Source organism: Agelaius tricolor, unplaced genomic scaffold (genome assembly GCF_023055355.1).
Source record: "Agelaius tricolor isolate 1412-34295 unplaced genomic scaffold, bAgeTri1.0.p SCAF_1, whole genome shotgun sequence".
Classification (NCBI taxonomy): Eukaryota; Metazoa; Chordata; class Aves; order Passeriformes; family Icteridae; genus Agelaius; species Agelaius tricolor.
Window position 1 is genome coordinate 94012564 of NW_027269261.1, and position 27518 is coordinate 94040081.

Below are 27518 nucleotides of genomic sequence, written 5' to 3' on the forward strand. Positions count from 1 at the left end.
CACACTGTGTGACCTTTGCCTGCTTTCTGCTCTCAGTGTGGTCCCCAGCAGCCAGGTAGGAGGAAGGGCAGTGCCACTGGTTTTCCCAGAGTGCAGGCCATGATGCAACACCAGCAAGGTGACACAGAACATCTCTTCCTCTGCAAATCAAGAAGATCCTGCCCACCTACGCAGCAAAACCTGTCTGCTTCTACCCACCATGATGTAAGAGCTGAGCTACTACTGCTCCACTCACTTCAGAGCAGTGCTACTGATCCTACAGCAGCTCAGGATCCCACTGCAGGCATTTCAGGCTTGCCTATTCCATCTGTACCTCTTTTATGCATACTGCCTAAAGCAGATGGCTCAGAACCTTGCTCCAGGGTGCAGCAAAAGTCACAAATGGAGTTTTCATTGCAGCAACCACAATAGACTGGGCAAGTTTTAGACAGGAACAAAAAGGTATTAAAAATTATTTACTACACTGAGAATCAAGGGAAAAATGTAATTATGCAACCTGTACCTTTGGTTACAGGTAAAATGGTAAAATGTATTAAATTACCTTCTCTGGATTGGTAAAGTGGATAGGCAAATCAGGAACTTGCAGTCATTTGAGACATAAAAAGCAGTGAAGGTTTTAACCCTAGGAACAAAACTTCATTGTGTGAAAACTTCCTGTCCCCACTGTCCAAGCCACCCCAAAGGATCTGCCCTTTATTTCCAGGTAACCCAAGTATAAGAAATCGAAGACAATACATCATCCCTTTTTCCCTTTACTACTATTTATCTGGGGAGACCCCAAACCAGCAAGTATTCTGGACACATTGCAATTCCCACGCAGCCACTGGGGTTCAAAGCCAATTAACATCTTACAGAATCAGGTTCACCCATCCCAGGTGAAAAGATCTGCAGTGCTTCCACCTGCAGAGGCTGCCCAAACCAAAACACCAGGCTGCTACCACAGCAAGCCACAGTGAGAATAAATTCATATTTTTTCATTGTTTATTTTAGCCCATCCAACACAGTGCAAATTTCTTTTTTGAATTGCAGTTTATTAGACGAACAGAGTTTAATACATAACGTGTACACAACCTAGGATGCAACATGCTCCCTTCCCCTCCCAAGTTACAGAACACTGACACTGTGAAGGGGAACACCACGTTTGTGACCCCACAGGGATGTTACAGATGGCTGGGAGTGGAAGCTTTGCACACAGGTAGGTCTACACAGGACAGGATTACACACATGAGGAAGAGGTAAAGACCAGCAAGAAGGGAGTAAGCTGGATCTGCCCTGGCTGAAGGACTGCTCTCAAGAAGGTGTTCTCTGTTTTCCCTCCCAAATTCCTTAGGGAGCAGGAGGGTGAAGCATAGGCCATGATGCAGCTGGAGTCCTGTGGAAAGCAGTGGTGCATGGTGTCACACGTGCCACTGCCAGCCAAGGGTCCCTGTGAGAACCACAGCTCAGGGTGCCAGAGCAAGCTGTGGGCCATTCTGCACTCGGGCTCTCTGTGTAGGGTGAACATATGGGACTCCATCCTCCTCCCAAAGCCCATGCCAAGATGTAGTGAAATCAGTGAATAAGTTACTGAAAACTAATGAGATTTGGCATTTTCCTGGTGATCACTCCACTCTTGAACTCCATGAAGGGCCACAAGGCAATTTTAGGGTCCTACTTCTGAATCATGGTATTGCCTGAATAGGACACCTGAAATAAATGGCCTGATGGCGGAAAAGGACAGGGAGGGACAACCAAGAAATCCACTGAGAGCTTGGCAGCTACTCTTCCTTTCAGTGATAGCACTTGAGCTGCTAAACATTAGAATCAGACACTATTTTAAAGAAAGTGTAAACATGAATTTATGGGCTTTACTCCAGGTTGACTTCCCTTGGGAAGTTTGATTCTAGACAGTCAACAAAAAGGAGAAGAAAATCAAAAAAACAAAGTCACCTAGGAAAAATCAAGAGTTCAGAAGACTCATCAAAAACTGTTTCAGTCTTACAAAGCATGTGCCTTTTGACTCTGGCATCAAAATAAATTTACTGTATTATTAAAAAATAGCAATATAGAAACTACGCCTTTCTCAGTTCAAAGTTTAAGCACATCTAAGAAGACCCCACAGAAACAGTCCTTTTTCTGGCAAGGCACTATCCAGTAGTGTGTGGCACAAACAAAAACACCTCTATCAAAGCCACTGATACAGTGAATGTGCACGTGCACGCCAGCCCACACAGCAACTTTAGCTAGGTACAAAGATTAAATTTCATTCACATTGCTCTCCATTTTAAGAAGTGGGGTAGTTATCAGTATTAGCTAGAAATTGGGATCATTTGGTTCTTAAGCATAACTCTATATGCCAAAATCTTAAACGGAATTAAGAATTTCCTACTTCTTTCAGTAAATGTCTCTAGATTCCCCAGACCTTTTCAGTTACCTGATAGCTACATTTCATTACTACAAAACTGATTAAAAAATTCCTGATCATCTTATGTAACAAACTAGAAGTCTACTTGCTTTAATTACAAAAATAAGGCTGTCATTCAACAGACAAAATTCACATCCAAACATATATACTTCTTTTTTTTTTTTTTAACTAGCTATTTATAATTCAAAAGCACACATTCTAAGGGACTTACACTGCCAATCCATGCAAGCAAGCAGGATATCTTTGGAGCTAGTGTTGTCCTCCATACAACTGACTATGCCCACACATATGCTCTGAAATAAGCCAGGTTTACTTAACAGCTGAAACAAGACTAACTCTCCATTAAACAAGAGCCTTCTATTCTACAATTATCAAAATTCAAAAGGAGCTCTGTGAAACTAATTTTATCCCTGGAGAAATCAGTGTGGTTTTTCCTTTTACATTAGTAAGCCTGGGATTTCATCCAGGATTACTCATGTGTATATGCTTGCACACTTAGGTAAATTTTTCAGACCTGGGACTTCAGGCAGTTCTCAAAGTTTACAATGTATCAAGTACATGATAAATCCAGGATGGCTTCTCTGTAATCAACTGCAGAATTACGTACATTTATATCTCTATTCATTTACAAAGTTAAATATTTTAACTTCTTTTAAGAAATAGTTATATTGAATGTGGTGAAGTTAACAATGTACAGCTCCACCTCATGTCATATTCCCTTCCTATTGTGAAATTCAAGTCTCATGAAAATATGGGATTGGTTACAAGAATGTCACAGTACCTTGACACAGACAACATAATTCTTAAAAATGTATGTATATACATCAATGCCCATTCAGGATTCCTCTAGAGAAGGTACTCTGGCAAAGATTTTGACCAGTAAATATAGCTACAGACTTCAAATATGTGTGTGCTCTTCCTCCAACTAGCTCTTTAGCTCAGCTAAGCAGCCAGGTTTGTTCAGTCTGGTAAGAAGAAGGCTAAGAGGTGACCCAGTGGTTGCCTACAACTATCTTGAGGGCTGTTAAAAAAAGAATGGTGCCAATCTTTTATTGTGAGTGCCAAAAAGACACAGCAAAGGTAACAGCCTCAAATTAAAGCCTAGGAGTCAAAGCTGGACTTTAAAAGATAAAGTTTTCACTAGGAAAGCACTGCAGCAATGTCACAGGTTACCTAGATAGTTATGAGATCTTCATCTCTGGATATTCTTAATGCTCTGCTAGACAAACCCATATTTGTTTCAAGCTAGTGTGGTTCTTTGGCCTGATTTGGACAGTGCTGCACCAGATGACCTTCAGCTGTCCCTTCCAGCTGACATGTCTGGTATGCCATGATTACTGATGCCAGCAGAACATGTGATTTGTTTCACAGTGTTGCTTTTGTTGTGATAGTGTTGTTTTCTGACACTTTTTACAAGTCTGGCTTCCTTCAAACCACACAGTTTGAGTGATGCTGTGATTACAAAGTAGCTTTTCTACAGAGTGGTTGTCTCCCATTTACCCAAAGACACGAGGACATTCACTGTGGTGGCACTACCTTGCCAGTATGAAATCACTGTAGGAAAAGCCACATCATAGCACAGCTGTTATTTATGTATCAGATTTGATTCAAAATGCATGATGCAATTTTACTTCTGTCTAGAATCCTTTTTGTAATAATTATTGGCAAGTCATGGGCCTAAGTTCTGCTACGTGCATCAGTGCAGTCCCACTGGAATAATCTCCATTCCCTTTACTTATTCCTCAGCTGAACAACCTCTCTGGCCTCATTTGGCAAAGCACACACTCAGCTTTCTCACTGTCTTCGAGGCACCTCCACATCACCACATCTGGGGATATAAAACCAGGACAACAGCTAGGCAAGTTAGGCATGCTCTTGGACCATGGTGGAGTGTTTAACCATCATGGAACTGAAACCTGGCTCTCAAAGTACCCCCTGGACTCTCATGTGGCTTGTGGTGGAGCTGTGTGTTATTGAAGGTAAACTGAAGTTTTGGCAAAATTTCATTTTAAGACAGTCCAACTATAGAGCTCCAACCTTGGGTGTTAAGACTTCCTCACTTAAGAGATAACTTCATATTATCATTAGCTATGAGACCCCTTTAGTTCTTCTGGACTCCCCAGTATTTCCACCAAGTATTTTACTGAACATTTCACCTGCATTTGGAAACATGTCAAAATATTTCACTTTGGCACCTCCTTCATGATAGCAACTTGTTTTAAACAGTCAGTTGCAATGTGCATCATTAGACAAATCAAGTCTTCATTAACAAGATTAGCAGCCCATGTCTCTTAAAATAACCATGATCTAGAATAAACATCGCAATAAATAAATAAATGTAGAGCAAAAATATGGCAGTTATTGGCTTAGACTGAGAGCTCAAGATTGATGCTTTTTACCTTCTGGATCAGAGCCAGCACAAACACCATAATAACCAGCAGCACTTTAACTATTCATTTGAACTACAGTAGTGGGAGGAATTAAAAAAGGTAAGGAATGTGACTGTATAAGAATACCCATGAATAATACAAGCCCTACACTTTCACTCCTTATTCTCAAACACATGTGCCTGTTACAATATAAGGGCCAGTTACAAAAGCAATCAAAAGACAAAAATGAAACATCAACAGTGAGCATTTTTACAACAGATGAGTAGCCCAGCCTTAATCCTATTTCATATGCATGTTATTAGCTCCACATTATTGGAGAGCACCATCTCATGGCAAGCAGACTACTACTACTGACACACATTTGCTCTATCACAGTGATCCATTAGGGAAGCTGTTATGTGCTGGAGAATAGTCACTCATTCAGGAATGTGCTTGTTGGTACTTCATATGGCCTTTCTAGGGTTCTGACTCCTATTGAAAAGAGAAAAAATAAATAGTATTATTAATTATTATTGACATAATATTAATGTTATGGATACATTGTCATCTCCTATACCTGTGACCTTGGCATATAAGGTGACCCTAATCCCAGACAACTGTTGTTGTTCTATTTCTAGAGTCCCATATTGTTGTTATCAGACTTCTAAAGTCCATACCTCCTCGGTGTATTCTTACAGCTGCAGATCTTCACAGCACAGACACCTTCTTCTGCATGTTCTCTCTCAGTTCAGGGCTCCTCCAAGGCTCTCCCTACCTGGCTAACCCGCCCCCTTTTATCCCAGTTATCTTCATTGGTCACAGCTGCAGCCCAATTAAGGACATCACAGCTGCAGCCCATCAAGGACAACTGGGACCTCCCAGGCCAAAGCCTCTATACACATATTCAAGTACAGATATTCAAGTACAATACATTTCCTCTACTATAGACCACCTAGAAGCTGAGGATGCATCTCTCTGAAGTACCACCAGACTGAAGCAGGAAGTTTATAGAGAGACCTCTCCAGGCCTCCAACACCTTATTTTCTAGGAACAGAGCTGCATAGAAGCTGCTATTTCAGATTGTGTCAGAACATCATCTTTTTCCTAGGACAAGTTCTTCAAACTAAAAAGTGAGGCGGGCTGCCAAAACAACCTGCTTCTGTGGTTCTCAGCTGAGGTTCCTTCCTACTGCTGTCCCTCAAGGGGTCCAAGAATAAATGAATTCCTGGCAGAAGAAGTGCTCTATAGATACTCAAGAGCTACCACCCAGGCCTGAAACAGTAATAGTACCAAGTACATCTATATCTACAGTATCCAAGGAAAGAAAAATCCTCCCCTCTGTGTCTGATCTACTGCCAAAAGGTGCACCACACAATCTGTTTGAACAAGTGTCCAGACTTCCATATGGCAATAAAATTTCCTCTGTTATACTGCCCTCAACAGAAAGATATCACCTGGCTTTGTGTTCTGACCTCTAGATATGTGTTTGCTAAAACCAAATTCAAAAAAGTTAATATAAGTTCTGACTACTCCAGCATTTCAGCATTAAATTAATTAATGCCTAATGAATAAATGCTGAGCCATTATGCCAGGCTTCAGAAAGTCCAGTGATTAAGTTCTGTCTCCTGTTATAATTAAGCCAGTTGCTTACAATTTAGATTGATAACGTAAAGGAGAATGTCATCTTTAAACTTAATTTATCTGCTGTCCCAAATTACTCCCATGTACATGCTTGTTTTCATTTCAAATGCTTTACTTTTCCTTACAACCATCTCAATTACTTCATTAGCACTAGGGTGATATGAACAAGGTATGGATCATGGCAGGGATACATCCAAACACAGAGCTCCAACCCACACAGGGATCAAAGAAAATTCAATCTCAACATCTCAAGAATTCCATGAAAAATCTGCAATACTACACTGACCTTTGATGCCAAAGTAGGTTTCAGTCCAAGAAAGGAGAATACAGTGTTGCTCTCCTTTGATTCAAAAAAGCCATCATAATCCTGGAGAATGAAAAGAAGAAAAAATGAGTCAACATTTGTATTCCTATTTTCCTTATTGATATTACCACACCCTGTATTAGAATAGAGTAACATGTAGTAATGTCAGAAAAATATTGATACTTACCCCTATTCTCCTACCCAAACCTAAAACCTAAACTGCAATGATATCACAAACTACAGAGGCAAAGAAGAACACATAAATTCTCTAACTTCAACATCTCTCACTACTTTGACAGGAAAGTATAAGCATCAGAAGTACCTGCATCAAAAGAAACTCTATTGTGGGTATATTTTAAAGGTATTTAAGTGCAGAATTTCTCCTAAAACCTTCATGATGCTCTAGATGGAGATGCTTTACCAGCATTTCAGCAAAGTTCACACTGCTATATTGTGTGTGAAATACTGTGCAGTTGCATAATTATTCAAACAGCCTCAGCCTCCCCAAAACCACAACCATGGCTGCCCCATGTGAAAGCACCTGTGAAAGACACCAAAAGGCCAGCAGGTGTATAATGGTCCTCAGATATATTAGCTGACATAAATAGAAAGAGTAAACCTTGTTAAGATGACTTTTTGTTATTTTCTTCATAAAACATGGCATATGCTAACTTAGGAATTAATAAAAATTTACAATTAATTGCCAGAAAGTAAATTCAAGTAAAATAGGCAAATCAACTAAGCCATGATGTAAACTGAAAGATTACTGAAAGGATTCCCAACTGCACCATGGATTAAAAAGGAACAATGTAATCACTGAATACCTAGAGGAGTAATAAGTAATGCTGAAGCTCTGCAGAAGGATGTTTTATTAAACCCTTGACCTCTACAAATGAGACTTCAAAAGCTGCATGGACATATTAAACCTTAAAAAGGTCTGTTCTGACTCTTCTAAGGCAGATAAAAACCCATGAGGGACACAGGCTACATAAGCAACACACAAGAAGACAGCCTGTGATCAATCTGAGAAATAACCTTCATTTGCTCCATGGTGCTCACTGACAAGTGAATCACACCCTCTGAAGCTGAAGGTAAGGCAGCAGTGGATGAGTAAAGCCCACAGCCCTTTCTTTAACATCAGGGCAGGTCTAAAATGCCTGAAGATGCCCATTAGAGCCCTGTAAACTACCAGCAGCCAACCTGCAGGCAGGCAGCTGTGGTGGCAGACACCTTTTTGGGTCCCTGCCAGGAACACTCTCCCTCCTAAGTACCACGGGCAAGTCTTCACTAACCCCAGACACTTCTTGGTCTCAACAGTTTGTCCAAGGAAGGTTCTGTGTTTGTTCAGGTGAGTCATCATCTCCCAGCACCGTTTTCAAATGCTGGTATTCTCCTGAAGATTCTTAATCCCAGTACTTCAATTAGCTCTAGAAGTATCACCCTGTAAGACCATGTTTTTTTCTTTGTTAATAAACTGGTAAGAAAAACAGATCAGAGAAGGACACAGAAACTGAAAATAATATCATAAGAAAAAAGGTTGCACTTGGGGCTCTGACAATGACTGAGACTCAGCTAATCCACCAACACCATCTGTTTAACCTAACCCCTGTAAAGTAATTTAATACTTAATAATAAAAAGCTGTCTTAAAGTACTAGTTATCATTTTACTTTCAGAATTATTAGGTCCTGATTAGTATGTTTTTCCCACATTTTTACTCATTAACAAACCTGGATTCACTTACTGAAAAAATTGTGAAGGTTAAACAGTGAGCTAAGTCTATGTTTGAAAGAGCACAAAACCCAGTGGATTGATTAATTTTAAAAAGACCTGAATATTTAAGAACCACAAGAGATTATCCACCAGAAGCAGTCTCCCTGATGTTTTGAAATATCTGCATTGCAAAACGTATTTAAATCCTATTGACACTTACTTTCATGGGCAGTGGGTGAGAAGAAGCATCATGCTTTTAGACAAAGTAGAAGTAAATTTTAAATAGGAGAATATTCCTAGTGATGCCTGCAATTACAATCTGTGATCTCAAAATATTCAAATGTGAAACAAAAAATGTTACAAAAATGCATAATAGTCCTATAAAAATTTTAAGAAATCCCTTTAGCACAGTAGTTTCTTAAGAGATTATTGAGAAGTATGATCTCAATGACTCAGTGGTTGTGTCATGAGTGGTAGGAGTTCAAAGTGGGCATCCCTGGCTTTTCCTGTAACACAGATGAGATAAAGGATGCTCCAAAAACACCCTGCCTTTGATCTTACCATTAGAAGGAGAGGAAGTCTGTGCAGATTTGGGCCATGTGTAAAGACACTAAATCCATGGGCAAGGACATAAAAATTCTAATCTCAATAAAGGACATCATACTGCTACCAGCAGTAGATGTAGAGGCAGAAGAAGGAAAACAGCACAAGCTCAGTGAAAATGAGACTTTCATACGCAAGCAGGAGCCTAACTCACTGGTGACCCAATGGGCTCAATTTGGGAAAACTCTGTGGACATTGTGCCTCCCACAGAGGAAGGACACCACCATTCACTGGTTTTGGCAAGGCAGTGGTTCCCTTTTTCTGCACCACGCTTCACCACCAGCAGCAAGTTACTACAACCCTCTTGTCACTGTCCCAAGCAGCTCTATCCAGGGAGTGCTGTGGCTTTGCTGGGATCAGTGGAGCAGTGCTGTCCTGCCCCTGTGGAAGGAAGTGGCTCCCATTGTCAGTGGGAGGCACTCAGACAGCAGCAGTTTACCTAAAAATATACAAGTACAACAAACTGCTACCCACTGCCCCACTTCAAAAGGCAACTAAGTGCACAAACACAATTTTGACTGTAGCATTTTAAATTATGGAACTTGGTGCTTTCCAGAGCTGCTAATCACTTGATTAGAGTGTAGAATTCTGGCAACATCAGTAGCTGATCAAAACTGACTAAAAACTGAGTACTAAAACTAGTAGGACATGGAGACAGTGCATATGAATCATCAGTAATGCAGAGATACTCAATCCCTCTGGAGAAGTTGAAAAGCCAAAAATACAGATGATAAATCCCATGACCGATTGAAATGTTACCAAGAAAGACACATGCCAGTTAGGAGGAAAAATATATCTCAGGATGGTTTAAAGTGATAAAGAAGGGACAGGAGGATAAAGAAGGTAAGTAAAAAGCTATTTCAAGGCAGAAAGGGCTTTTCAACAAGGTAACAACTAGCTGACTGCTTTAGGCATGGTTCCTCACCCTTAAAGTTGGAGGCAGGTCCATCACCCACCACTTAACCTGAGCAGGACACAGCCTCTCTGTTTTAACACCAACAGTGGTGTTAAAACAGCATTCAAGGCACTCAATGAACTGCTATGGAGTGGATTAGCTGACCTAATAAGCTCTTGCTTTACTGAAAATAAGCTGAAGCCACTGTAGGTGAGCTGCTTGCCTGTAGCTCACCTATAAACATGCAAAATCTTGTTGGCCTTGTGGGGCCTAAAGCTGTGCTTTGCTCTCCCAGCTCCTGCTGAGTGACTTTAAACTGGCATAGAAAGACAAACTGTGGCTGCAAAGATCTTCAGGACCAAAATTACCCCAGAGAGTAAGGGGAGGAAGGCTAGGAAGGCTGTGAAGCTCACTGTGGTGGCAGGATGCTTGGTACTAGATGTGTTAGTGGACACATGGAATGCACCTCCAGACCATACTGAAGATGCTAAAGGTTTCCACCAGAAGGTTCAAGTTCATGAAAGAAAAATGTAGTAAGAATTACTAAATACGTTAAAGTGACATTTATTTCAGAAAAGTAACTAGAGACAAGGAAAATACTTGACCATTTCATATCTTGTTTGTGGTCTTTCCTAGGTTTGTGGCCACTGTTGGGACAAAATTGGGCTTGAGGGACCTTCAGTCTCACAAATGTAAGGCCATTTATGCTAATCTTAAGGTCTATCACACACTAAGTTTTAAAATGATCATAGAATCAGAAAATTACTTGGGCTGCAAGGGACCTCAAAGATCATCTAGTTCCAACCCCCAATAATTAGTAAGGCCATGTGATGGTAAGGGATTAAGTATGATGGTAAAGGGAAAAAAAAGAAACGAAAACACAAAACAAGCCTCACACTTCCACAGCTTTGTTTCTAAAATTTGGATCTTTGCAGCTTACCCTGGAAATAAAAGATGCTGTAGCTGCTTTGCACCTCTTTAAAACCAGATTAATCAAAGACAGGAGAACTTTGTTAATGTCTACATTATGGAGTAATGCCAAAGACCATCTACTGCCCAAATGCTACAGAAAACTAACATCAGCTTAGTCTTTGAGACACTGGACGAGCATTCAAGAAATCTAACACAAATGCCTTAGGTTCTTCTGGCCTTCTTGTGGGTTTTACGCAATTTACTCCAGTAGGAAAACCACTGGTCCTTGGGAATTCTCTCCTCTTTAGAAATCCCACTTCCAGGGTAGGTTCTTCTCTCAACAGCAATGCCCAACTTCACAAAGCTCAAGCTGGCACAGCATCAGCTGTATCCCAGCTGTGATGATCACTAGACTTAAGGAATACATCACCTTAAGTGTGATGTATTCCTTAAGTGTGATGTATTCCTGGAAACCAGATCACTGCAGTGATGTAATTACAGACACTGCCATAATTAATTTGGCTCAGGATTTTGTTAAGCAGGTATACTCAGGATTGTTTAAATAAACACTGTCACTGCTGGGAGAAACTATTTACAGCATACCAAAGTTAAAACTGGCTGTACTGCAGATCAGCATAAATAATTATTTGGGCTGCAAGGAACACAGGAGAAACATGAAGGCATTGGATCAAAGTAAAACATTAACACAAAGCAGATTTACAGTTAGCAATTTTACCTTCACTAATGCACTGAAATTAGGAGCGCATTACATCTAATGAACTTTTAAAGACAGCAACTGTGAATAAAATTATTTAATTATTTCCAGTAAGTTTCTTTAAACAAGCAAGTTGGTTTTGTTGCTGTTTGCTTTTAGTTGGCAACAAGAGTGAGCTCATTAAACATCTCAGACAAATCTTTATTGCTTACCACACCAAGAAGCTGAAAAACAAGAAACCTACCCAAATGTAGCCTGCACAGCTTTTCCTAAAGATTTTTGAAGTGCATTGATTACTGGAAAACACTTACAGATTACTCCATTGGCATGCTGTTCAAATTTATTTCTCTTTGTCAATATTTTTAATATAAGACTATGATCTCTCTCTTCTTATAAAAGGGGCGACATAATTGCTCCTTCAAGTAATAGTGAGGAACCCATAATTTAAACACATTGAATCAGCACTTTGCTCCTGAGTTAATACTGTATTCCATTGAGAATGAGCTGTTAACATCCTCCCTGAAAAGGGCAGTTCAGTTCTCCAGAACAGATGACATTCATTTACTGATCTGATTAGGATTACAATGGAAAACTCTTACACAGCACAGCTCTCCTTGGAGAATGTGTGTGCATGTGTGAGTCTCTTCTAATATTATATAAATATACAAATAAAAGAAGATCTTGTCTGTACAATACAGAACAAGCTAAACATGACAGTTTTCATTACCTACCCTTCTGATAAGATCTCAGCACAGGATTTTTAAAGAGCTTATAGAATTGACTCTACAAAACAACTTGTTACTCCTCTACTAAAGGCCAGATGTTTATTTTGGTAATCTGTCCAGTTGTAGCCTTCCACAAACAAAGGCTTTAATAAAAGGGAGCAGATGTCAGCCACAGCTCTATTGTTTGGACAGTACAGGACAAACTCGGGCTGATGTGATGTTTGCCATTCATGCAGCAATGGTGCCAGGGTACACAGACATCAACTGTCTAAGAACTGATATCCCTCACCTCCAAGGCAAGGAGTCCAAATGTAACAGGGCTTCCCTTAGACAAGCACTGAAGACCTCAAACCCAGTGCCTAGTGCCCACCTGGGGCAGAAGAGTTCAGGGAAGTGACAGAATCCCTACGTACTGTGGATGGTAAGAGCTGTCACCTCCACCTTTTTTGGACCTTCCATCTCACTATGTCACTTTACAAATTGTTTGGATAAGAATATTATCAAATCAGACCACAAGAGGAATTTGAGAAAGGGAGAGATGGAGTTAACTATGGTAGCCAGCCTGTTATGTGAGGTAATGACTAAAAGATACAAAATGACCGTGCTGCACAGTAGCTCTGCATGGACATATTTTAACTTGGACCCAAGTGGAACAGCAGCAGACTGAATTACTTATTTCATCCTGGCTGCTCTCTGACAATAGCCATGGCTTTTTCTAGATATTGTTCCAAAATACTGCTTCATCTGTATTTTGTGCAATACTATGTGGCTTCAAAGTATTACTGCCACTTATTAAGATTTCTTAGCCTTTCCTCATATATAATTTATCCTCTCTTTAAGAACTCGCCTTTTAAAAAGACTTTAGTTAAAGTAGTCCAACATCTTCAATAATAAAACCTGTTTTTTCAAGAAAGCATGGCACAATAGGAAGTTTCTGTTCCATGGAAAAAGAAAATTAGGATCCCAAATAAAATCTTTAATAATTATGTCACACTTGCTGATAAGTTTTGCAGAATATCAGTGTAATAAATATAAAAATGAAAAAGAAATGTGCAGTATTTTCTACTATATCCTCTAAAAGTAACAATTCTAATTTTGCACCAGTCCCTTTTAAGTGTTCTAAAATACATAAACACCCTACATTATTATATTCAGGAAATAAAAGTCTGCAAACAGAGTAAGGTATCCCCGAGATGTCTTTGATGCCTATCATCTTTATGTGAAGGGATTGTTTACAAAATACCTGCTACTTCACTTTGAAACAGCTATTAATGAAGTTTACTTAGTCCAAATAAAAACTGTGGTGGTGAACAGGATTGTACTCTCTCCACTACAGGGTAAACAGCAACACTGTTTTTATATATATAATTTATATATATATAAATTATATATATATATAATTATAACAGTAATATATATGATATATATATTATATAATATATATATTACTGTTATAATTATATATAATTTATATATATATAAATTATATATATAACAGTAATATATATTATATATTATATATAATATATATATATATTACTGTTATATAGTAATTATATATATATTATAACAGTAATATATAATTACTGTTTTTTCAGTTATTATACATTACTGAAATGAGTACTGATTTCTCTGAGGAAAATAAAATTCTTGGAATATTTTATTTTTACTTAGTTGCTGAGCTTCTATTTTTTAAGCCCTGGCACTGGGCAAGTTGGCTACTCTACACTTTGCCTCTGGTACCACATTTCCCTTTATAAAGCACATATTACACAGAACTAAAGTTCTTTTCCTCAGGACACAGAAAAGCAATGGAGAAGTGGATGGCAAAAGCATAGGCATAGTCTGAAAGTTGTAACCAGCCCTTGTGAATGATCCGAGCAGAATCCTCCCAACATGGAGAAGACTCTTGGCCAGGGGTTGCTTTCCAAAACCAGCTCTGCCTTCTGTATTCTTCATTGAGACAAAGCCTTAACCAGGAAGATAAACAGTGCATGTCACTGGCCTCAAGTCACATTCAGCCCAGGGTTTGTGGGTGCCTCTGAGCCAAAAACTGCTGCAACACAACCACAACTGCAAAAGGTAATTAAGAACAATTTCACACAGAGCTTAAATTTACCATACAGGAAACTCTACTTCTGATGGCAAAAATAATTAGTCAAGAAAGTTTTAGCATCATATTAGCCATTAACAAATGTCACAAGATCTCTGAGTAATTCACATTAACTTTTATCTAGCAAAATTATCCCTCTTCTGAAAGCAGACTGGGACCAAAAAATTGCTAGGTGAATTAGATAAAACATCTGCAAGGGTGCAGAGAATCAAATGTAGACTTGCTGAATACCAAATTAGCCTCACAACTCCTCTAGTCCCTAAAGTGAACACACTACAGCAGGCATGCTAAGGTGAATTCTGCCACATTGCTTGAGTATCTAGAGACAGAGTTCAAGCTCTCTGTACCTGTAGGTACAGAATAATAACAAACTCTCCAATGACAGGCCAGGGCAGAAAATCTGAGGTGGCCTCTAGTCAGTTTTGTTAAATTCTCTTCTTTCTTTTATCAGTGAGCAGTTATTTAGTTGTAATGTGACACCTACAAAAAAGGAAGAAAAAGAAACATGCATGCATCTTTTCATGATCTTAAAAAAACCCAGAATAGAATGACACATAACAGTGCAAAGAAATCAGGGATACAATAATTGTCTGTGTACTGAATAGTTTCCCAAGAACACTGCACCTCTTTCAGCAGCCTATTTCATTTCCTTTTTGTCTATATGCCTTTGCTGTTTTGTTGGAGTTGACACCCATATATTATATTTCAGGGGAGGACAATAAATATCACATATCTCTGTCTCTACTGCTGCTCACTAGGCACTCTATCAGGAATTACCATAACACTCTAAACCATATGAACAGCTTCAAAGGGGAAAAAAAAAAAAGAGTCAGCCTGCTATGTAAATATTTTCCCTTTGGCTCAAATTCCCACCTGGAGATAGATTTCCTTTTAATTTTGGTTGGCCTAAATTTCAGGCAATCTCCCTTCAATGGCAGATTGCTGCATATAAAACTGTCACCGTTCAAAGCGCTAACTTGCAGCTAGCTTCACAAGAGTGCAGTTTCACTGGCAAGTGGCTATTTCCAGTCTTCTGAAAGATCCAGGAGTCACTTCTAGTCTAAGAAAAGTTGTGTACTCAGCAGTGGAGAATTCAAGAAGAGGGAGGTGTGAGGCAAAGGCCTAATTTCAGACATTCAGTTTTCCAGCATTTCTGGCTTTCTGCTTAAATATCTGGGCTGCTGCAGGGCACTGCTGCCTGGGTAGAGAACCTTTATAAAGGATGTTATGTAGATATTCCCATACCCAAGAGCCATGTCACCAAAGAACATGAAAACAAGGAACAGGCAGACCAGGCTGCCAGAACTGAAATGGCTGCAGGGGACCTGGGTTGGGAATGTAAGGGCAAGCTGACCACAGCTCAGTGGGCCTGTGGCACATCAGGACACCTAGGAGGAGATGCAACATAGAGACAGGCTCATGATCAAGGAGGGGACCTGACCACTGGAGTCTCTGAACAGGTTATCCATGAGTGTGAAACATCCACCATGATCAAGCAGGTCAGGTGGGCAAAGCCCCTCTGCTGTGGAGAACAGTGGCTGGGAAAGACAGTATGGGATTATTTTCTTGGGTGAATATAATCCACAATTTGAGTGGATTGAGCTGTAGGTCAAAGTGCTATAGCAGGAGCTACTAAATCTGACTGAAGATGAGCTCTGTAAGGACCTGGGCAAGACAAAACTGATTCCTGTGCCCAACAACACAACACAACCTACCAGATCTGATTAAGGCTCTACTCCAAATTAACCCCACTTTACTATTCTATAGTAGAGGAAATGTATTATACTTGAATATCTGTATTTGAATATCTGTATAGAGGCTTTGCCCCGGGAGGTCCCGGTTGTCCTTGATGGGCTGCAGCTGCGACCAATGAAGATAACTGGGATAAAAGGGGGGCTGGTTAGCCAGTCAGGGAGAGCCTTGAAGGAGCCTTGAGCTGAGAAAGAACAAGATGCAGAAGAAGGAGTCTGTACTGTGAAGATCAGCAGCCATAAGAATGCACCAAGGAGGTATGGGACTCTAGAAATAGAATGACAACACTATTCTTTATGCAAAGTGCATGGGTTTTCTCCAGAAACATGCACTAGACACTAACATCTCCTCACTCTTACAGAGCACTAACTAGAGCAAGATAACTATACTAATTTCAGATTTACAATACTGCAAATTTGAAAAGCAGGATCATGTGTCTGATTTGTCTGAAAGGGAGACTCTGTTCTCACACACTACTTTATAGCAATGTCACTAAGATGAAACAACAGACTGTAAAGTCATGAAAATATGAAAATTATAGTTGGTACTATAACATAGCACTTAATTATCAGTAAAATTATTTGTGTTCTTGTGTACTTGCAGCTCTTATCTTGTTCACAGGAAATAAAAATTGTTCTTGCCAAGTACTTTATTTCAAAATCTATTAGCATAACTTGTTACTGAAAAGTTGGGAGTGCATCTCAGTACACTGAGAAAAAGAAGAGATAGATTAATGATTGTATCTGCAATTACATCAACTCAGAAAAAACACAAAGTCTTGCTCACACTTCAGAACATGGAGTTTGCCTCTCAGTACCAGAATAATCCCTCCCCCTGGGGTACAAGACACTCTGTGAACCAGTAAATATTAATCATCATTTGGCACCTTTCTCCCCCCCAACATGAGCTGTCAGATGTTCAAATGGTTGACAGAAATTCACTTTGGATATTTGCTGAAATCATGAAAGATAAACTTCTTCTAGCCTGCAGTTACATCCTGAAAAGTGATTATTTTAAATGGTGATGTCCTAGCCAGGAAAATCTAGTCTTAGATAAACCCCTTGTGCACATTGCTGAGGTTTTTTTTTTAAGGAGAAAATAGTGAGAAAAAAATATCCCAAAACTATTAATGCTGATACTAACATATTAAAACCAGTATAGCTATGAACATAACATTGAGTCATGGACATCATATGCTTATGAACTTCTACTGAAATAATATGACAAAAATAAAAAGTGCACCTATTTTGCTTTGCACTGTCTAGCCCTCATACCTTTAGAGGAACAGCAATGGGCCTGACCAGTTTGTATCATAAGTGTGAACTTTCAGCAACAGTGCATAAAACAGCATAAGTACATAGAAAGTCTCCTGATAAGACTGTAGAATGCAGAAAAACAGGCAGAGTTTTTTAATAGATAAAACTGGACTAAAAATTGCCTGGACAGAAATCAGAAATGATAAGCTACAAATTTCACTAACTCAACTAACAGAAAATTCAGTATTTTTTCAGTTTAAGTTACTCAGTAGAGATTATGCTGTAGTTATTTATGTCAAGATAAACACATGAAAACACTCAATGTGGAAATGACAGAGACAAGATGTGCAAGGTTTGCTGACTTCTATCTAATTGTAATATTTTATCCCCCCTTCCGGCACTGACCTCCTTTGCCTTCTGTATAATGTTTCATCTCCACTCTTACCTAAGAACTTCATTAACTAATGCAGCAGGTTAACTCATGAATGTTGGAGATCCTGCACCTACTTCCTCCTTCATCCTAAAAAATATAGTTTCTTTCAAAGCATGTTTGCTCTTTAAAGATGTTCATGCAGACGGTGAAGTCTAGTAATAAGATTAACTCTGCTCAACCAAAATGGCTATCAGCTCAGCAGACAGATTAATGAGATCATCTCACATGTTGCATGACATCTTCTGCCTTGCTAATTCCAAACAGCAACTTCTAAGACTAGGTTAAAACACTCTGTAAAAGCAGTCTGAAAGGGTAAGATACAATAGCTTTAAAATGTTGTGTTTCCCAGGCAAACTACAATGATACAGAAGAATGTACAGGTTGTTATTTGTAAGTGAGGGGCTGATCCATAAGCAAGGGTAATAATCCCTTCCACATCCTAGATACATTTCTTTGATTGACTTACCTTACCTGGAAATAAGAAGATAAGAGTTATACTGCTGAGGTAAACAAGGAAGGCCAATACAAAGCACATGGGAAGGATGTTAAATACTTTGCTTTGAGAAACCAGTTAGCTGCTGCATCATACCCAATCTCTTTGTTGCAGAGGATCCTAAATCACTTTTTATATCCTTCCTGCATTAAGCAAACAATTGCACTGCAGTCAACAGGCTCTCAACAGATCTGAGCAGCACAGTTGAATCCAGCAGGGACTAAGTAAGAACTACTCTGGATGTACATATCAAAGGCTACTGCTCCAGCTTGCACTGGTGGATGGAGGAGCTTACACCAAAAAAACAGCCCACCCATCAACCTGCTGTCAGATTTACAGCAAATAGTGCTCATTTATCCTAAACACTCTCATTGCATAAAGATGCTCTGAGTATAAATGAAATTTACACCGTGACAGCAGCAGAGAAGGAGCTTAATTACGATAACAATAAAACTCAATCTAGCCAGTGTTCTCATTTACTGTGCCAAAGACAGACTTCCTACTGAATTTTTGTGCTTGGACTAGACCCAAGCATCAAGAATACCACAAATTCCCAGCTTACAGTGGTCTCATCAGGCACTTTACCATCAACAGGTCGTACGTGAAAGCTGTGACATTTCTGACTTTTACATTCCTGGAGGGAATCCCCTAGACAGCCCTAGGATTTACAGAAAAACGACCTCAATTTTCCCTGTATGATCATTACCTGATCCTATTGCCCCATTAATTCAGATTCTACTAGAGAAAGCTCAACAGCAAGTCCCATGTTTAAATGGCCACCCAAGTGCACTGATAAATTGGATATAATGTACTAATATATTGTATGTACCATAATGTATACACACTAATATATTGAGAAGCTCAACAGCTGCTTACCCCACAGTACCGATCATCACTGAATATCTGTGGTGGCAGTGGATTGCCTTGTGCAGGCTGCCTGTCCTCAGGAATATTTTTATACATCCATTGTCTCTTCTCTTCTGACATGGTGATATCCACTTCTTCGAACTCTATGCGGTTGGCTTCCAGAAACCTCACCACATCCTGCTGCCTCTTCTTTATCTAGATGGAGGAAGGAAAATTAAAAAACCCAGAGTCAGAGCAAGTCCTCCATAACACAGACGTGCTTACAAATCTGAGAACATTCCTGCTCTCCCATCCCACTTTCATAGGATGGGAAGTCACAAACTCAGAAAGACAAAGGATAATTTTTTTTTTCAGTTTTAAATTCATAAAAGTTAAGCATTGCTGTTCCCTTATATGTTGGCAAAGGTTATACTTCTTCACCTCACTTGTATAGGACTGTTTAATTCAGCTTTGGTAATTTCAGCCTTTACTCTCTAAAGATATTTTTAAAAAGCAAACTGTAAGGGTCTCTTCAGAATTAGAAGTAAAAAGAGGCAGTCAGTTTTCAAAGACATTAGGGGCTACATTTTTCAAGTATACAGGCACCTAAAATGCAAGGTAAATAACCTGGCAAGTCTCAGAAGAATTTACTCCTAAAAGTGTTCATTGAGATGAACATGTCAGTACATCTGAAAAAAACCCACCCTAGCTACACACAATTTTGTTTTTCTAGACACCTACACATTTTTTAAAATATAGCTCAACAGCTTCCCGAGCAAGGGAATTGTTGAATATTTAACCAAGAGTGTCTGTCAGCATAATACACATGCCTGAAAGTAAGCATGATGTCATCTCTTGAAAATGAACTTTTTTGAAAAAAAAAAAACCAAAAAAGCGCACATGAGATTTGTATTAAATGTATTAGGTTTCTGCTCCTCAAAGAGATTATCATCTCTATACAAAGAGGCAGAAGACTGGAAGTTTTTATCCACACTGGTTGGAGCCAATGATCTCAGAAGTCTTTTCCAATCTTAACAACTCTATGATATTAAGATCAGCCCTTAAGAGCTAGCGGGGCTTCAAGAAGATACACTCAGGTAAGGACAACCTCTGCCTCAAACAGGACTTGGTATCAAGACAGCAACCTTTGAAATTAAAGTCTGTGTACTTTTTGCATCAACCTAATAAAATTAATACTTTCAGAAAGGAACTATAAATTATGTGCCATATTTTTTACAGCTATCATCACAGTGTTATGTGAAAAAAAAAAATCAGCTTTAATAATTTTACAGTATTCCTGGAGTGTCATATCCATGCAGTTGCTGGCTGGCATAAAGCCCAGGTGGATGAATCATGCCTGTGGGTATCATATGACCTAGATACTATTTGGAAATCAAAAGATTTTCAAAGTGCATGTGCTAGTTCCTCCTGTCACACAACCAAGTATACCTATCTAAATGCACCACAAAAATACATAATTTTTGAAGCAATACTGATGGAATTCTTATGTCCTTTCAATAAGGCAGCCATCCCAAGAAACTACAAATAAAAAGCTTTGAAACTATCACCGCCTTTCTTAAAAGTGGATTGCACAGTAAATTTGTGTCATGGTGTCTTCTTCTTTTTCCTTTATTTGCACACACTGGTACAGTTTATCAGGCATATGTGAAAGAATCACATTTTCATAGAGAAGGCAGCTCCTACACTTGCATGCAAGTAATGCATTATCAACAACAGCAAAATTACTGCATCATCATCACTGGTGGTACCAAAGGCAACATGCCTTTTACTACGTCCCTGAAAACTCAAAGTGTAGAAGTGGAAGACAAAAACATTTTCCTCTGTCTTCCAACAGGAAGCTGCAAAAGAACACAAAAGGGGCAGAGACAGAGATATTCTAAATACAAATATTAAATATCCGATTAAAAATAAAAGAGATGTCTAAAATTATATGTGGGAGAGGTCACTTGCTTATGATGACGTGCTACCAAAACTCACATGAAATCCCTCCTGCACTGGTCAGAGCAGTGAGCAAACTCCAGAGTGGCTGGGCCAGCCCTCTGGCCCCAAGGCCAACTGGCATCCTCTAGCCAAAGCTATTAAACCTTCAGCCTCTCAAAGCTGCTGCTTGCAAACTGCACACTGGGAATGATCCCTGGCATGCTGTAACATTTAAATCATGGCCACGGGCTGCTTGTGAGACTCTAAACTAGCCTTGGCCAAAGCTGACTGTGCCAGCCACCATTCTTCAAACAGTTCCAGAGTACCAGAGTGCTCCATTCTCAGAGCCAGGACATGCACCAGTACAGGTGTATCCACATGGACCCATTTTCATCTATTCTCTCCCTGTAAACTGAACAACTTAGATTTAGTCAGATCCCTATCATTTTACAGTTCACATCATTAGAATTCTTCCACAACCACAGATTTCCTAATGCCTCATTTTATTTTTATAAAACTAATTAAGATGTTGAAGTGAAGGAAATTGGGGTTTTTGGTTTTTTTAACCATAAGCCTTACAATTCTCCATATGACATCTGTATGAGTTATCAGCTGTGGATGTACCAGCTGCATAAACCTAAACAAAATAGCCTGAAAATTTCAAGCCAAAAAACTAGCATTTCCTCCTCCCCAATTTATTTGATTCAGGCCTATAAACTGAAACAAGAGCATTAGTTGTATTTAAAATCCTATTAAATCACGCCTTGTTGTTTAAGAGGGATGCTCAGAGCATCTGTCACAACAGAAGCCAGCTGATTATTCCCCAAGAAAACCACAGGACCTTTGTCTCTGTCTACCACTGGATCTGTGCCTCAGAAGTGCGTCAGCCACACAGTCCTGCCTGCAGCTCTCATCTGGGCTCCCCCAGAGCCCTAAAAGCTGCCAGAGTTTGCAACACAGAGCAAAGGCAGCACGGTACAAGCAGCAGGGTCAGTCCCTGCTTCCTCACCAGCCTGTCCTGTCAGGAGCCCAGTGGAGAAAAATACATCCTCATTTGACAAACTACAGAGGTGGATAATAATCTCTGTAAAGTACCTTGCTGCTACCAAGGTTTCTTGCATTTGATGCAACTGAAAGGAACCTGGAAAAAGAAATCCCATTGTCAGAGGTACCATGTTCAGAAAAATTTGGTTTGTGGCTATTCATACACCAATTTGGGAAAGTGTTTGTAGTCTTGCATGACAGACTACTTCAGCATCAATATATTTTGGGTTTAACACCTTTCAGCACACCAGAAGATGCTGCAAAATACACCTTCAAAACATGAAGGTGTTTTGAAGGTGTGAAAGTTCAGAGGAAAGTCTGAACCTTCACCACTGTGAAGGTTCAGAGGAAAGTCTTTATGCAATATGATCCTAATCTATCTTTAAATGCAGTGAGAAAACTGATGGAGTTAATGGTCTGCTATTATAGTCCAATGTTTGCCTCCCCTATTTTTAGGAGGGTAATTCTTTTCTGAACATCATTTATCTGGGTTTGGTTTTAATGTTAATCTATATTTCTATTCACAAAACTAAGACAGGAAAAAAATCCCAAGAGACAACTCAATTTTATCCTTGTATTCAGAGCTGGTATCTTTATTAGGATTAAAAAGCAGCAAAAATAGGATATCCATTGTGATACATAAAACTGCTAAAATGAGCTAATCACTTGATCAGTAACCCGATTTATAAAGGAAGTCTATTGTAACTAAAGTACTCTTTCTGTCCTAATTTTCATTTCTTTGTACTAGTTTGCAACAGGTAACAGGAGGATACATTTTCCAACTGCTTTGGAGAAATATTTCAAAGACATACTCAGGCCAGTCCAGGTGGGACCACTGGGATTATCTGTTCTGACTTTCAGCATCCCTGAATTAATTCCTCTAAGGAGTAAAGGGTTTCCTCAGACTTCTTTTCCCCTCTAAGCTCCATTCTTGAACTGATAATAACAGAGAGCTGGTCTTTGCAACTTGTTTCCACAATTAATTGACTGTCTTTACTTGAAATATTTGCTTGTTTCTGTTCAGAATCTACCTTACTTCAGCCACCTCACTTTTCACATCTTTACCCAAACTAAAAATGGTTCTGCTCTAAGATTTCTTCTTTCCACACAACTAATATCACATCCCCCAGCTAAGCTGAACACTCATCTCTGGTAGTATTGCTCTTTCAGTAGCAGAATGAGAAAATGAGTATGTTACCATTATAAATCATGTCCAGGTCAGAGCAGAAGTTTAGAAAAATCAGATTACATCCTCTATCCAAAGTTCCCTGGAAGCTTCTCACCACTTCCAACAAGTAAAAGTTTCCTTCTTTTTTGCCCTGTCTATGCTTCCTGAACCTGTTTTCAGAAGTTCTCCTGTCCTAGAAAGGCTTCCCCACTGACAGCTGCTGAACCAGAGGAGCATAGCATGTGGTCTCTCAATTACTAAAATCAGCTACACCTCATCATTCTATACTATTTTAACCAAGATATTCAATACCTTGCAAAAATCTTAGTAGAGCAGGATTTATCTAACTCAGATAAATGAATATTCCTTCTACTCTACTATATGCAAAATGACTCAAGTCACAATACTAATAGGAACTCTGCCATGATGAAAGAGAACTTCTCTGCCTTTTTTCATTAGCCCAGTTAATATAAATGGGACAAAGCAGACCCATTCTCAGTTTCAAATTTCTTCACAGTGTCAATAGGAGGAATGTTGCTGAGTGTCTGGTTCTCACAAAGTGGATGTGGAAGCTTGGTTTTCTGCTGTAGACTCTATCCTCCACCTTCTGGAGATAAGGTACTCCCTGGGTTTCTGTCCTCCTGCCTGCAAGTGGAGGGAAAGACAGCAGGTACACTCCATGAATTGGCTGGTGACTGAGATGTGCAGCACTGACTGTTTTACAGTCTCATCCACTTGGAATTGAAGGAACTGACAGCCTAGCCTGAACTGTCCACTCCTTCCAGACAGATCCCAAGAACAAATGACCATCTTTCTAACACAAAATCCCACCCCAAAAAATATTCAGACCACACATGGTGAGTGAGAACAAAGCCTTATGAGGTTATCTTCTAAACTGGCTTGTCAAACCACAAGCACATTTTAGAAGCCTGACATTTAAAAAACAAAAATTGAATGCATGTCTAAGTTCATCTCAAATACTTCTTTCACAGCCTGGCACACCTGTGCGTCTAAAGACAGAGATGGTCCTGCTAGCTTTCTTCCTTCTTTTTAAATTTGGTTACTCTTTCCACATACCTGCCCTCACTCCAGAACTGCATCAGCCATGTTATCCACTCACTGACTCAGCCAAAAACTGAATGTACTGCATTTGGCAGGGGCACCTTTATGGTGCAGTTTGATGATACAACTCAGCAGATCTCACTGCTGGCTGTCACTGAGATGACACAATGTTCCTCCCTCCTGCCAAGTAGCTCCTGCAGCTTTCCTCACACAAGCATAATGCAGGAACCAGGGGAACAAGGGAAGGAGCATCCATAACGTCAGCACCACAATCTCATCAGTTTATATCAGGAACAAAAATTGCATCCTAAGAAAATGTCTCAGCCATGGCTAAAGGTACAGGAATCTGAAACATGAACTGCATAAGCAGCATCTGTGTTACATAAACACAAGCTCAACTCACTCCCACAACTGAAAATATTATATGTGAGCCTCTGCCTTTACAAATCATGCAACCATACCCAAAGGGACTGTTGCAGTGTAAAATGCAGATGTAATATAGCTACTGCAGAGGATTACTTATCTTCACTTCTCACACAGATGTAGCTTAACATATACTCACAGATAATAAGGAAATATTATGCTCTAACAAACCAAAACAAGCCCTAAACACATTAAAGGAACAGAATTATAAACTGTGTTGAAGCATCCTCCTCTTATGTTTCCACTATGTTTCTGCTCCAATAAAGAAGCAATAAAAAACTATCCCACACATTCATAAACTTGAAATGCAAATCCTCATGGTCCTTTTACATTTGAGACCTGTAGTGACAGAGATCTTTTGCCAAATTTCTCTTTTCTTTGCCTGACTTACTTAGGAAAGGAGAGCATAACTGACCCCTGGCAATTTTTATTGCAGGGAAATGGCAGCACTGTGACAGAACTTTACCAAGGTTCATATGATTACTTCATTGTTCTTGGCAGGAAAATACAACTCAGCTATGTACATATGAAAAAAGGATGAGAAGCTGTAATTAAGAGAAGAAGGTTAACAGAAAAGAAAATTTAAAATAAAAATAAACAAAAATCAGCATTGCATAACTATTTCCAAAGTAAAGTGAGTGGCTCTCCACTCGCTCGCTCACCACAGCGAATACCGCATTGCATCTGACAGAAGGAAAACACTGTCTTCTCATAGCAGGCCTCCAAATAGCACCTGAATGCTTCATCCTTAAAAAAATAAATGTTTCAATATCCTAAAAACTAACTACAGAACTTTTCAACCTGAAGAGGAACAGAACAGTGTGTGAGCAGAGGCCACATGCAGCCAGCACTGCCATGGTCTCCTGCTAGAAGCAAACTTCCACTTGCACACAGAGACATAATTAAGGACACACAACATGAAACACTATTAAACTGGGAGGGCAATCTGCTCAGCCTTATGCAAAATCAGTCTGCAGGTCCCTGGGAGCTGCTGAGATCTGCTTAGCCAAGGACTCTGCATACCTTTGCTTCTCTGCAATGTTTGTATGGTAATTTCAAAAAGAACCCACTATTTAAGAAATGCAATTAAATTTGAGACAGGTTTGGTTTTTAAGAGATTCTTAATCACAAGCAGTCAGCAAATGAAAATATTTTCTATTGAGCTACAAAGACAGTTAAACTGCTCCATGCCCAATGCCTGCTAGACTCATTATTTTCCTATCCAGATGTTGCATGCTGATAAATGCATTTAATTCTATTTCTCTCTGTGCACATATGTCTATCACAAGGTGAGGGGAAAAGTTTATTTTTAAGGCAGTTTGTCTGAAATCATTGCTCTCTGTGCAAGTAACAGTAACATTGTGAAACACAAAGGGGTCTTTAGCAAGTATAAATACAACTATCATTGCTAAAAACAAGAGATGATGGAAATTTGCTCATGGGTTTACTAGGTGTTGTTTCAATAAGCACAAAGCAAAAAGAAGAGACAAAAATGTAAGGAACAGAAAAAGGGGAAACACCAAGGACAGAAAAAGACAACGTTCTACAGAAAAATCACCTAGAGGCAGTGCCACACAGGGCACATTTGAGATGTGTGCAGCTGGAAAAGCCTCTGAAGTCATACCCAAGTCTACTTCTTTTGAATTCTTCTGTACTTTGGGAAACAAGACTTCCCACCAATGTACACAAATAAAGTAAGTGATTCTATAATTTTCTTCTTGCAGTAGGAACAATGTGTTCTTACAGCATTGAAAATCCATTTACACAGGAGTCTCTGAAGGACTGTAGGAAAACAGATGCTATAAACCCCAAAATTTGGCTCATTGCTTGCCCATCAAAAGAATAAGAATGCCATTGATGCTGGATCTACCCTCCAATTAATGGTGTGAATTTTCTTCTATTGCATCAGTGTGAAACTAAAAAAATACAGCATTGCTGTGGAAATAAAAAAAGGCTAAAACAAGGTGAAATTTGAAGACTGTACAGCAGGAATTGAACCAGAACCTGGAAGTCTCACTGAGGGTACAGGCAGCTCCAAATTAGTGAGACAGACTAAGAGCCAAAGGACTCCATGCAGACTGAGTAGCACAGCCAGAAGATTCCCTGCCCAGCCTGGCAAGCAGCAGGTGCCTGCTAGATTAAAGGTCAGGATGCAAAGCTGGTTGCTCCAGTAGGGGAGCTTGCAAAGCCTGCTGCCAGTTTAGATTATAACCCACAGGAAGAATCTGTGGAATTACACTATCCTGAAAACATTTGACAAAATGCATGCTTGAAACTGTATTTTTGCTACAGATACAGGATGTTCCCTATTCACAGGCATTTTCTTGTGAGGACACTGGGAAAGTGTGTGGGTTCTTCAATGGTTCTTCACCTCTAACTAAAACAGAGGGCAGGTTACCAGAGTTTGCCCATAACTTCATCTGATTTTAAAAATGTCTCAGTCAACAGTGAGCCAAAAAGTCGAAAATATTACAATTATGGGTTAGGATCTTTTTTTTTTTCCTTTTCAACAAAGTGAGGATCTTGGTGGCTAGCACAAGAGATAGGAGAAACTTCGACCAGCTTGGAAGAGCTCAGGGATTGATAGAACATATCCTCTGCTACCAAGAACTTCTCCTGGTGGAACCATCCTGCAGGGCTAGACTATTGCTTCAAAAGACTAACAATTGGAATCTTAGCTGGCAGCTAACTTCTTTCAATAGATAGAT

The 27518-nt window shown here is 39.5% G+C and overlaps 1 protein-coding gene across 1 annotated transcript in view; it reads right to left on the minus strand.

Annotated features, from left to right (window-relative positions):
* Positions 1-963: 963 nt before the first annotated feature.
* Positions 964-27518, minus strand: part of SH3BGRL2 (SH3 domain binding glutamate rich protein like 2) — a 52392-nt gene continuing 25837 nt past the window's right edge. The window contains exons 4-6 of the mRNA XM_071417393.1: positions 19203-19388; positions 6701-6781; positions 964-5265 (exon numbers count right to left, since the gene is read on the minus strand). Coding sequence (XP_071273494.1) covers positions 5251-5265; positions 6701-6781; positions 19203-19388 — 282 coding nt within the window. The 3' untranslated portion in view covers positions 964-5250. The remainder of the gene's footprint in view (positions 5266-6700; positions 6782-19202; positions 19389-27518) is intronic.